Source organism: Podarcis liolepis, assembly GCF_965112155.1.
Source record: "Podarcis liolepis genome assembly, chromosome: 7".
In the NCBI taxonomy this organism is placed as follows: domain Eukaryota; kingdom Metazoa; phylum Chordata; class Lepidosauria; order Squamata; family Lacertidae; genus Podarcis; species Podarcis liolepis.
Window position 1 is genome coordinate 72,499,577 of NC_139561.1, and position 13,045 is coordinate 72,512,621.

A 13,045-nucleotide genomic window follows, 5' to 3' on the forward strand; every position below is an offset into this window, starting at 1 on the left:
ACTGACAGACATCGGAACTTAAGCCTAAGCGCACCGCCACGTTCCCGCGCTTTTCGTACCGTCGCCTTGACGTCGCTACGCGACGCCGCGCTCGAGCTTCTCTACACCAGACCAGACAGGACCCGCGCAGCTCCCTCCTCCACACACCCACCTCGCCGCGGTGCATCCCGGGATCGCCTCCCGCCCGCCGGGTCTTCCAGCTTCCCGGCGTGCCCCGCGCCCAGCTGAATGGGGGCAGTCACAAGATGGCGGCGAACGCGAACTCTGCCGGTGGTGGCGGCGGCGGCGGCAGTGGCGGTGGCGGGATCCTCCCACTTTTTGACTGCCCGACCTGGTGAGGGCGGGGGCCTGTGGCGCTGGAGAGCGGGAAAGGGTCCCGCCGTGCAGAAGGGCCTATATTTCCCCCGGGGAGACGGGAGCAGCATCATGAAGCGGGGAGTGGGCCTGGGTGCAGCAGCCCCTGCAAGCGGGGGAAGGACCGGGAAAGTGCTACGCGCCCTGGAATGTTATGCACCTATATATATTTAATATATATTTAAAAAATCATTTTTTAAAAACCCACGGAGGGTGCTTCTGAGCATGGACAGAGAACGTATTTCTTACACTGCTGTGTGGAGTTAAAGGGCGTCTCTGAACATGAGCAGAGTGCCTGTGTCTTAGTGAAGGGGGGGTATTTCTGCGCCTGGAAGGCAAGGGGGGAAACGACCCGTTTTATCACCGAGCGTGCCTGTCTAGTAAAACAATTTCATTCAGTACTGCTAAACTCGGAAATATGGGAGTGAGTGCTTCTAGTCATGTTTGATCTGCACCTTAAGCATTTGTGGCTGGGTGCCCCTGCGCAGAGGCACATTTTGATCCCGTAGCTGCGATGCTTTGGAGGAGAGACAACCTTATTGCAAAGAGGAAGGACGGTTTGTTAAGGTCTGAGTAGCAGGTCATGTTTATGGCTGGGGCGATTAAGCAAAACATGAAACGTGGGGCTCTCTGGAGTTGTGTTGAAAGATGCAGTGACCTGCATCTAAGGGATATATTCTCAGTATTGCCTATGTGTGTTTTTCGCTGTCAGGTACTGGCCAGCACTGTGAATTCTGTCTTTGTTGAGGTGTTTACATGCTAATTGCACCTAGGTGTCTAGGAAAATTCTTTGTTTTATTTGAGAACTGGGTCATGCAAGTATGTCTAAAATTCAGAAAACTTTTTTTAAAAAGTGTTAGTATTGTGGGTTGGAGAAGCAAAAGAAAATGTGTCTTTGGGGGATTACTCCCTGCTGGAAATGGATTGTTCATTTTGCTTGTTCGGTATTCTGCTTCAGTGGGTGTTGAGCCTACTAAGCGTGTGTGTTGTGCAGTTTCTTCTTCTATGCCAATTCTAGGAGTTACGTAGGTAACTGCACCTGTGTTTTCTGGGAATTTGAGTAAGAAATTTTATGACAAAAAGCAGTGGTCACTCTGGTCATAGTGCTTGCCCCAGCTGTCTGAAATTATGCTGAAGGACTGAAAGGAAAGGATGAGTTTTTGTAGTATAACACATTGGAATGCATTTGAGTTATAGAATATGCCCTTTTCATCCTAATACATACATACATACATGCATACATAGTGACTTAGAGATTAAGTTTTTTCCTTCCTCCAAAGCAGAAGGTGTAGTGTAATGTGGTCTGCAACCTACTTTGCCAAAACTGGTCTTGGAAGGACAGGTTTTGATGACAGGACTGGAAGTATGTCATATATGTTCACAGTGAAAGGATTTTGGTAACTGCCCACAAAGGTTTATCTTTTGGTACAGATGTAATGTTTCAGTTTTTGGTTAAACAATGAATTATATAATTAATATCCTTTGAGAGTCTAATGAACACATCTTCCTTTATGATGACGGGGCTGCTAAATCATCAGAAGAGCTCTCTGGGTTGTGACTTAGCAAAGTTTTACCTTCTGTGCTAATTATAGCTGGAGCTATCCACTGTGTCACTCTTTTTTTAATGACAGAAGGAAGAATTATAGTGAGTGGAAGATAGATGACATATTTTTCATATAATCAAGTTCCAATTTATCTTTTTCTGTGGAAGGACATTGTAATATTTTCCCACCCTTGTTGTTAGATGCTTTTTCTTCAGTCTTTAAAAACTATTTTTCCAAAGCAGCTCACAAAGCAGGAAATATAAATAAATAAAAATTACAGTTTCACACAGCAAAAACAGCAGTATAAAAATCTAATCAACAAAAAACCAACCAGTCCTAAAAAGCCTGACAATAAAAACAAATTATAAAAGGCCGTCTAAAAATGGGAAGGGAGTGGGCTTGTAGGATTTCCCTAGGAAGAGAGCTGCACAGTCATGTCACCACCACCAAGAAGGACCTTTCTCTACCCACCAATCTGAATTTTAACTAATGACAGGAAGGCCTCTGATGCTAACCTTGGGGCTCAGGTAAGTTCATATGGTTGCTTCTATCTGCCACACAGAGGAACAATGCCCCTGGGTATTGTTCTCCAGCAATTAACTATTTAGCAGTGAGTTCTAGTACATATTTGGCACAGATTGGGCAAGAAATGCTTTGCATGCAGAATGTCCCAGGTGCAATCTCCGGCATCTCCAAATACACTGGGAGAACCCCCTGCCTGAAGATGGAGAACCTCTGCCAGCCAGTGTTAACAATACTGAGCTAAATGGACCAATAGTTTGACTCAGTATAAGACAACCCCTGGTGTTCCTAAGACATTGTGACATGCACTGAGTGAGCTTCATCTTTCTAATGGAGAAAACCTAAGTAATGAACTCTGAAAAAATTAAATTAATAAGACCTTGTATCGCTTTTGAGTGTTCAAAACACTTCATATACATTATCTTGTTATCCTTACAAATACCCTATAAAGCAAGGGGCAAGGAACCTCCAGCTCATGGAACTAATTAGGCCTAACAAAGCCGTTTCCCCCAAACTACATCCACCAGCCCCAATGTGTGTGATGTCAAGTGTGAGACAGGTAAAGATGTGGCTGCAAACAAACAGTTGAGAACTTGATGTGAGCTCCCAGTTGTTGCTTTACAAATGGAGCTCCTTGATCCGTGAGCCCCACTTTGTCTAAGTGCAGGTGCCATTTGAATTCATATGATGCCCACAAATGGACTTCAAAGGGGCTCCACTGTAAAGATGGTCAAAGTGAGCTCCTTTGAACTTTGGCAGGTGAGCAGCTGCGCCCACCTGCCAAAGTTTGCTGGCAAGGTTTGGAAGAAATAAGAATTCGGCCCACTGGCCAAACCCAATTCCTCACTTCTGTTGTAAAGTGAATATTATTATCCCCATGTTATAGATGGTTTGAGACACCTAGCAACTTCGTAGCAGATTTGAATGGGGAACTCCCAATTTGTAGCTCACTCTCTTAGCCACTATTACAGGCATAGGCAAACTCAACCCTCCAGATGTTTTGGAACTACATCTCCCATCATCCCTAGCTAACAGGACCAGTGGTCAGGGATGATGGGAATTGTAGTCTCAAAACATCTGGAGGGCTGAGTTTGCCTATGCCTGCACTATTACAAACAAGCTCCATGTTGTAGATGGTGTGAGACACCTAGTGACTTCGTAGCAGATTTGAATGGGGAACTCACAATTTGTAGCTCACTCTCTTAGCCACTATTACAAATAAGCCCCTCTAAATGAGGTATAATGACTTCTGAATAACACAGAAAACCTTAAGTGTTTGCAAACACAGTTTTTGTTTTCCTCCATACTAAATTGCTTAAGTGAGATATCCATTACTGTAGAGGAGTTCTTATCAAAAGGGGTGTGCCAGTAGGTCTTACTCCACTGAAGGTATTCGCAAAGCCCGACTGGATCAGGCAAAAGGCCATCTAGTATGCAATATCAAAGCAAGCTGCCTTACACTGAGACCAGTGCTCCACCCACCTCAGGGATAGAGAACCACCAGATATGGATGGATACCCATCAGCCCCACCTGCCATGGCCAGTGATCCAGAATTATGAGAATTTAGGTTCAACAATGCCTAGAGGGCACTGGTTCCCCATCCCTGGTTGACTTCCACTGGCAGTAGCTCTCCATGCTTTCAGATAGGAGTTTTTCCAGCCCTACCTGGAGATGCTGGGAATTGAGCCTGGGCCCTTTTGCATGCAATGCGTGTGCTCTGCCACTGAGCTATGGCTCTTCTCTTACTGCAGATTCTGCTCACTATTGTTGCCAGTAGTCATGAGTAGGCCTGGCCCAATCTATTCCACTTTATCTATTCCACTAGCCATGTAAGCTAGTGACCAGCATCTCGTCTTATGGTAGTGCCATACTATACATTGTCTGAAGACCCATGTACATGGCAGTGTCCTAAAGGTGCTGACTATTAATTTCACTTAAGCTCATACTTTTTGCACCAATTTCCTGTGTTAAAGTCCAGGTTTTCCATCTAACTAATTTCAATGTGTTGCAGCATTTATGGTTAACATATTGCTTAAGAAAAAAAAGCATGAGAGTTGGATTTTGTTTTTATGGCGACTTCAGATCAATGGGTAACTGTAGGGGTTCTAAATGTGACTTTATTCCAAAACAAAATATATTTCTGTTTTTGTTTCCTAGGGCAGGAAAGCCTCCACCCGGGTTGCACCTGGATGTAGTCAAAGGAGACAAACTTATTGAGGTATGAAAATAGATGCAGAACAAATTATCTTGGACTAGGAATACACTTCTAGTACTGGGGTAGCTATAGAAACAATCACAAGCATCAATCACAACAATAAAATCTCCTGCATCCTTTTCCCTTTTTCTCCTGCAATGTCTGATGAGCACTTTCAGCAGGCTCCCCGAGTTGCTTCCCATTTTGCTTGAATACCCACTATGCATCCAAGTATCCCAAAGTACCTTAGAAGCAGGTGTTGGTACCCAGTGCTTCCTTCTGGCATCACCTTTTAACAGGTGACAGTTCAGAACTAGAAGGGCAAACCTATTTTTTGCTGTTCTGGGGGGGTTGTGTTAGTTTTCACAGTAACTGAATCCCAGATATTTCCATTTTACAGACAAGTATGACAAAATGATATGCTGAAGGGCTCCCAGGTCCAAGTTCAATTGTAGCATGCCAAGGAGGGAATGGACTGTGTTGACACAAGAATTGCCCATATCTCTGCTTATTAACATGAGATATTTACCTCCAAACTAAGTGCCTGTCTGTTTGAACTGTAAGCATCCCCTAGGATGGAATACCTTTCAAGCCCCACAAAGCTGAAAACTGTCAGTTGCAGCGTACACATGTTGTTCAATTCACACAGGTTTCTTAAGCACTTGATACTAACCAAGCCATCTTTACCTTTGTTCTCGTTTCGAGTTCAAAGGTATAACTAGTGATCGGCTAGGTCTAAAAAGTGCAACATCAAAACAAGCCATGAAGTAATCAAGCTCAATGTGTGGAGGATCACACTGGGTTATAACTCAGAGGCACAAATGAGTTTTTATCCATCTTGTGGCTTCAACAGCAGTGAAGCTGATCCTTTGTTCCCATTTCAACTTGTAAAAGCTGTTTCTATCTTTACCAATAGCAATACCAAGAAACATAATTGCTGCATGGAACATCATTTTTAATTTGTAACTGAATATGACAACTCCCCTGGCACAGGCATCCCCAAACCCGGCCTTCCAGCTGTTTTGGGACTACAACTCCCATCATCCCTAGCTAACAGGACCAGTGGTCAGGGATGATAGGAATTGTAGTCCCAAAACAGCTGGAGGGCCGAGTTTGGGGATGCCTGGTCTAGCAGCACTGATAAAAAAATGGATAAGCCCTTCCCTCTGTTGCTGATAGCTCATAGTCTTCTGTAGCAGCAGCAGTCATGATGGAAATGTCTTCTTCTAGTGACCTTATGTTGCTGTCTGTCTGATGTCTTATCATAGAAACTGATCATTGATGAAAAGAAATACTATCTCTTTGGGAGAAACCCTGACCTGTGCGACTTCACCATTGATCACCAGTCATGCTCTCGGGTCCATGCTGCCTTAGTCTACCACAAACATCTGAAGAGGGTTTTTCTTATAGACCTCAACAGCAGTAAGTTGATTGATAATTAACCAGGTAATATACAGGGGTGGGTGGTGCAAAAGGAATGCTTAGGGTGAATTTTCAAGAGATCTGGATTTGTTTATCCTTACATTTAGCTGAAGTAGAAAAAGGCTCCATTATAGGAACCATGGTGGCCAGTGTTAGAAACTGGGATAGAAAAGCTAGGAGCCAAATGGGTTCTGGGACCTGGGTTGTGGGCACCAAAACAGAATGCCTGGTCCCCACTGGGGGCGGGGGGGGGGGTTGGCAACACTTTTTATTTATTATTTTGAAAAGCATAAACTAATGCGCAATTCACATAAGTGACACATTGTTAATATCACATTTTTAGCAGAAGTTGTTAATAAATGTCTATTTCTAAATATTTATAAATTATTTATTTATAAATAAATGTTTATTTATTAACATTATTATAACATTATAACATTATTATAACATTATTAACATTATTATTTATTAACATAAACATTGGTGTTTACAATAAAAATATTGGTACCATACTTCAGTTTTCAAAACACTCTACTCTTTATTGTTAAACTCCTTAACGTATTGTCTATCCTTAATATATACTTCGAGGCTTCAAAGCACTTACATTTCAGTAATCCTTGAGTGCCAGCCAGGTGCACCTGGGCTTTTTGAGGTGCTCGCAAATGGAGTACCTTTAGGTGCAAAATGCACGTGGTGCCCTGCTAATTTCGAACCCTGATAGTGTCGTTTCCAAAAAGGATGCCCTGGTGGTTTCCACTATAGCTTTAAGACTCCCATGGCAGTGGGTGGTGGAAATTGGAGAAGGTGCTCTTGAAACAGTATTTCTCTGAGCAACATTCTGAAGTCATCTTTCTTCCCCCTAGCTATATTATTATTATTACTATTATTACAGGGCCTTCACTGCGATTGCTCCAAGGCTTTACAATGGCCACCCTAGTGAGCTTCATCCCTGATCTGCTCTTGTGGCTTTTTCAGATAAGTTGCTGCACTCGGCTCACACTCAGAAAGGGACACCGTGGTCTTTTGTCGCCACTGTCAATTTGTATTGTATTTTATTGACTTGTGTTCATTGCTGTTCTAAGGGTTCACAGATTTTGGCTGGCCTTCGTCCCAAAGCCAAAATTTGAGGGTGCCGGAATCCTCCCCCAATTACGAGCTTACATGTTTGTCAAGGACATTCACTTCCCCTCCCCCCCCCCCAGCTCTTAAGTTTGGACCTGGAGCGGTTGGGGCCAACCCCATAGTTGTGGAAACCAAGAACAACTTCAGGGACAATCTTCAGCCCCTTCCCAAACTCTGAATTTGGAGAGCACTGGGCAGGCAGGAAAGTGCTGCTGCTGCCACGACATGTGCCAACACAGCCAGCCCTAGAACTGCAGTTCTTCCTGGAAGCATAGCTCAGCTGTGGTCTGAAGGCACATGAGCCTGCCACTTTACTGAACTAAGCAGATTTAGTCTGATCAGTGTCTGGATGGGTGACCACCAGGGATCACCTATGTACTTTATTTCATATGTATATACCTCTTGATTGTAAGGGGGGAAACGCAAAGCCAATACACCACATTGAGTTCTGTAACAGAAGAAAAGTAGAACAGAAATGTATGAAAACAAACAAACAAACAAACAAAACTAACCTCTTCAATCTGAAGAATTACTCTAACTACCCAAGTTCCTTCTGACTCATACCAGAGGCCAATGGATCGTTCTGCAAAATTGCAGAACACTGGCTGTTTAATGCTGCTTGTCTCTTGGAAGCTGTTTCAAAAGCCTTGGAGAATTGGGTTGCAAATCTTTCATTTAATCAACTAATTCAGATTTTCCTGGAAGAACACAGTGAAATAATTTCATACACTTTCAGGTGGGCCCCACATCTAGCTTTGAATAAACTGACAGCTAATGGACAGTTTCTTCTTTTTTTTATTCCAATATTCCCAGCACATGGCACGTTTTTGGGTCATATTCGTTTGGAGCCTCATAAGCCACAGCAGATTCCCATTGACTCTACGGTTTCCTTTGGTGCCTCCACAAGGGCCTATACTCTAAGGGAAAAACCTCAGACATTGCCCTCTGCAGTAAAAGGAGACGAGAAGATGACCAATGAGGACGACGAGCTCAAGGGTTTGCTTGGACTTCCAGAAGAGGAGACAGAATTAGATGTGAGTTCACCCACAGCATGACACCCATTTTCCCTTGTGGAGGGAGACGGGGTTCCTTGGCTGGAAGCATGGCATAAGCAACAGCACCAGAACAAAAGTCTTCTGACCTTGCAAATGTTAGTCTGTGCTTGTGTGTGACATACCTACTTTTGCAGCCCCCCATGGTCTGGCAAGTATGGCCAAACCTTTTCATAGAATTGTAGAGTTGGAGGGTCTGTGAATGTCATCTAGTCCAACCCCTTGCAAGGCAGGAACATTTTGCACAAAGTGGGGCTCCAACCCACAACCGTGAGTCTTGTGCTATTTCAGACCACTAGACCAAATTCCCATTCTCCCCCGGCTAAAGCAGGTGACTTGCTGTTGGCTTGCTCCTATATTATTGTGGGCACCTTGAAGCCTGTCCAATCCTAAATGTTCATGGGGGCAGGAGATGGGAAGTTTAATCTTTATTCTTCGTTGACAGTCTCATCTTTGGTTTTTTAGAACCTGACAGAATTCAACACAGCCCATAACAAGAGGATCTCCACGTTAACTATAGAAGAAGGAAATTTGGATATCCAGAGACCAAAAAGAAAACGAAAGAATTCCAGAGTAACATTCAGTGATGACGACGAAATCATCAATCCAGGTGAGCACTGTGGATGTGTTCTATGTAGGCCTCGCTGCATATTGCTATCTGTTCCGTGAGCATTAATGAATAGAGGTTTTGCTGGTAATAACCTTTCACTTTGAGAAAGCTGGCATTAAACCCCCTTCGGTACTGAATACACTCTTCAAAATCCATTTTAAAACTAACCACGGTATTTCAATCTGATTTACCCATACAGAGGATGTGGACCCTTCTGTTGGACGCTTCAGAAACATGGTACAGACTGCAGTTGTCCCAGTGAAGGTATGCTTCTAAATCAGAAAACAGCCTGTTAACATAGCCTGTGAAAACTGCTATCTTAGATAGGGATAGTTGTAGCCAGGATAATATTAGATCCAGATGTTTGGTTCTTTTTATTGCTAGACCAATAGAAATACGCCGCTGCACATTTTCTGTTCTTATCCTGAAGCAAAGTTCTTAACCTGAGGTACTATTTCTGGGTTAGCAGAGTCTGTAACCTGACCCGTATGTAACCCGAGGTACCACTGTACTTAAAAAGAAAACACCAAAGGCAGCCACCTCAAGGCAGCCACAGTTGCAAGTGACAGCCTTACTTAGGCCTGTGCCTTGGAATTCTTGAACTCAGGAAAGATATGGATTGTCAAAAAAATAATATGTTGTTAATACCACTTCCTGCTGCTCTATAATGCAGTTGTATTCTGTGCAGCTTCCTAGGTGGCTATAATATGTTTCCCACTGTTCTCTGCTTTTTGTCCAAGCCAAGTGACATTATGTTCTGTTAGGAAAGAGAGTTGTTAGGTTAAACCAGATAAAACAGATAACATCCTTGGAACCTCTTACTGTGTTGTGACTAAGCAACTACAGTGGTGCCTCGCAAGACGAAAAGAATCCGTTCTGTGATTCTCTTCGTCTAGCGGTTTTTTCGTCTTGCGAAGCAAGCCCATTGACAGATTAGCGCTATTAGCGGCTTTTAGCGGCTTATCGGATCAGCTGATAAGCGGCTTAGTGGCTTAGAAAAGGGGGGGGGGAAACCCGCAGGAACTCGCAAGACATTTTCGTCTTGCGAAGCAAGCCCATAGGAGATTCGTTTTGCGAAGCACCTCCAAAACGGAAAACTCTTTCGTCTAGCGAGTTTTCCGTCTTGCGAGGCATTCGTCTTGCGGGGCACCACTGTAATTCCCTGAGGGTATTACTCCTTGCCAGGTTCATTCCAGCAAGTATTTAATGAATGTGATGATGGAACTGACAGGAAAGGGCTTGATGCTACAAAGTAGTTGCATTAAGCAACTCATTGCATCCGCCCGAGGGCCACATCGAACATGAAAACCAAGCCGTTTCAAACACTAATTCTTCATACACCATATAAATTATGAAGATTTAATATATACCAATGGATATTTGGAAAGAGGGAAGCACAGATTCCTCTGCAGTGGTTTGTATTGGGAGGTTGTTTCAAAAAGTAAATAGTTGTCCTTTCTACTGCAGAAAAAGCGGGTGGACAACTCCGGTTCCCTGAGCGCGGATGAGTCTGCCACGCGGCGCATGCAGAACTTTCCCTATAGCGGAGGATTGTACGGCGGCTTGCCTCCCACTCACAACGAGACAGGCGCCCAGGCCCATAGCATTCACGGCACTGCGCTCATTGGAGGCCTGCCAATGCCCTATCCTAATCTTGCCCCGGATGTGGACTTGACTCCGGTTGCACCCTCAACGGTCACCATGAACCCAGCTCCAAACCCTGCTGTCTTTAATCCCGAAGTTGTGAATGAGCCCAAGAAGAAGAAGTATGCAAAAGAAGCTTGGCCGGGCAAGAAGCCTACCCCTTCTCTCTTGATCTGAGGAGCAGAGCTTGATCTGTCCTGGGAGACAGGAGCACAACCAGCCAGAGTGGACAAAAAACTGTTCCAAGTGCAGCACCCACAGCTTTCAGAATCGGGGTCCTAACTGTGTGTCATAGCCAGGTTACAGGGGTAAGCTCCCCTACAAAACCAACCTCTGGAAGAACTCTACAGGCATCTAGAAAAGAGAAGCGTTCTCTCCTCCCCACCCACTGTCTGCGAAACCACACTGCCTAACAGCCTTTTCTTCTTTTCTTCAACCATGGTTATTTTTATCCTAAGGTTATTCATGAATTTAAGGGGCACCGTGGTTATTTTTATCCTAAGGTTATTCATGAATTTAAGGGGCACTGTCAGGTAACACAGAGTCAAAATTAACAACTCTGTCTTACAGAGTTAAGCTTAACCAGCTGGTCTCAAGTAAACATTCATCCTCAGAAGTGTATGTGGACCTGATCAGTTTTCTAAAGAAGCACCTGGTTCGGGTATAAGTAGTACTCATGTAAGTCAGATAACCATAGCTTGCTTTTAAACATGCGGATCATGAAGTGCTTTTAGTCTAGGTACAGCCCGTTGTGCTTGCCTTGTAAGTGAGTATCATCTTGAAGGCTGGAAGCACAGGGAAATGGTAAGAAATGAAAATCAAGCAGATTATTTGCTGCTTAGCATTCTAGATTGAATGTACCAAGAAGGAAAGGAATATCAAATGAGAGCTCTTAAGGTACTTTTAACAGTGGCCCTTCCAGAGAAAAAGCAGTGTACTTGCATAACACTCCGTGTGGGTTGGTTTCCTATACACAAGCAGAATTTGTCACACAGTTCTCTCCCCCCCCCCCCGAACTAATCCCAAAGCCCATGAAAGGTTAGCCAGTTTCTTAAGTGCATAATGACTGCAGTTCTGTCAAATGGGGATATTGCGTGAGCTAAAATAGTTTCCGGATCTCAGCTCCACCATTGTGCAGTTTGACCTATTGACTTTAGTTTTTCGTTGAACCAAAAGTAGCTCTAAGGCTCTAGTTCCAGATGTTTGGAATCAAAAGACTTGATTGAGATGTGTATATTGTACACACTAAAGTAACTATGGAAGCAGAGTTGTATTGTCTTTGAGAGTCTTATTATCCAGGCTCTTGGCACTGGGCAGGCTCTTAATCACACTGCTTGATGGGTCTCTTCTTGGTTCTGTGTACTTAGATGGTTAGTATCTCCAGTGATTTACTGCTCCCTGTAGTACAACATGGCAGAACAGTGGTCAAAGCTCAGCCAAAATCAGGCACATTCTGGTTGGTTTGGTTTTTCCCCAGGGGGGTGGGGAGTTAACCACATTCTTAAGTCCTCCAAGTGAACCAATTGGGATTTTAAAAAGTGAGTATTACAGCTAGGTTGTGTCTGTTATTGCAGAAACATTACAACTAACCAAGGTTCCATTTACCACCTAGAGTATTGAGCGGGACAGAGAATTTGGGGCCAAATAATTCAGGATATCTGCTGTTGCTTTAAAAATTGAGACAACGTATTCTGTCCATGGGGGGAGTCTGAATGGAATGTCTTGAAGTCACTTCACTTCTACACAATCTGCTTTTGTCTGTTTCATCTGACGGTGTACATAGGACCCTTTTGTGAAGATGAAGTTGTGTCTATATTGTGTAGTTATATAACATCATAATCTAGGTTGTGATGAAATGGCTCTTGAGCTGTAGGACTCCATACTCCAAATCTTCTGTAGCTTCACTTGCAACCTCTCATCTTTGGGATATTTTTAGTTAACTTTTACCAGGCTATTAAGCAGTCTTCTGGTATGGAAGGCAGCTCTTCAGGATATGTGACCAGTTTAAAGCAGTTAAGGTTTCCCTTGCTGGATTTTAAATGATTTTTTTTTTTTAAAGTGACTTGTTTTGCAAGATGTGTCCCTTGGGATTTTACTGATTGCTGGTCTTGGCCCCTCACCTCCGTGGGATGGTGCAGACTTTTAATTTCAAAATTGTAATTTCTTGGAAGCCAGTTCTGGCCAACATTGAGCATGGGGGAGGATGAGTGAAAGGTGTGGGGCTCTGTACAGAAGTTTGTACATTTGTGTAATAGGCCTTTTCACACTCTGTTGAGCTTTTTACCTGTAACCTTTACTACACTGTAAATTAAATGACTGTTTTGCCAAATTGAGAGTTCAATGTGTGTCCCAAATCTTAACAGCGCAGTCTGCCCAGGAAATGATCCTTTGCCATTTCTGGTCTATTTGTTTTAAATATTTCTTTTCCCAAACCATCTTACAGTATTTTCTAAAGCAGCTTATCATGTTTTTAAAAAACCAGGAAGAACATCAATCCATGAACAAGCTAAAAGAAAATAATAAAAACAGCAATAAGCAAGAGTCCAAACAAGACATTTTTAAAAAGCCTAGGAATATAAA

General features: G+C 43.4%; 1 protein-coding gene across 4 annotated transcripts; it reads left to right on the plus strand.

Annotated features, from left to right (window-relative positions):
- The first annotated feature begins 195 nt into the window (after positions 1 to 195).
- Positions 196 to 12,794, plus strand: PPP1R8 (protein phosphatase 1 regulatory subunit 8). 4 transcript variants are annotated; one of them, XR_014528310.1, is made up of 8 exons: positions 196 to 334; positions 4,579 to 4,639; positions 5,884 to 6,037; positions 7,973 to 8,193; positions 8,677 to 8,821; positions 9,021 to 9,085; positions 10,289 to 10,923; positions 10,969 to 12,794. XR_014528310.1 is itself a non-coding variant. In XM_083512268.1 (7 exons), exons 1-7 carry the CDS (start codon positions 246 to 248, stop codon positions 10,640 to 10,642), a joined length of 1,089 nt encoding a protein of 362 aa, XP_083368394.1. In that variant the 5' UTR covers positions 196 to 245; the 3' UTR covers positions 10,643 to 12,794. The 4 variants fall into 4 exon arrangements, 2 of the variants coding, with proteins under 2 accessions (XP_083368394.1, XP_083368395.1); XR_014528311.1 differs by having other exon boundaries at positions 217 to 2,425; XM_083512268.1 differs by having other exon boundaries at positions 10,289 to 12,794.
- The last annotated feature ends 251 nt before the right edge of the window (positions 12,795 to 13,045 follow it).

What these genes read in the sequence shown, in the direction of transcription:
- PPP1R8 (XM_083512268.1), top strand. Translation starts at nt 246, where the DNA reads ATGGCGGCGAACGCGAACTCTGCCGGTGGTGGCGGCGGCGGCGGCAGT. An exon ending in TCTTATAGACCTCAACAGCA is followed by an intron (nt 6,038 to 7,972) that starts GTAAGTTGATTG and finishes CAATATTCCCAG; the next exon opens with CACATGGCACGTTTTTGGGT. An exon ending in CGACGAAATCATCAATCCAG is followed by an intron (nt 8,822 to 9,020) that starts GTGAGCACTGTG and finishes TTACCCATACAG; the next exon opens with AGGATGTGGACCCTTCTGTT.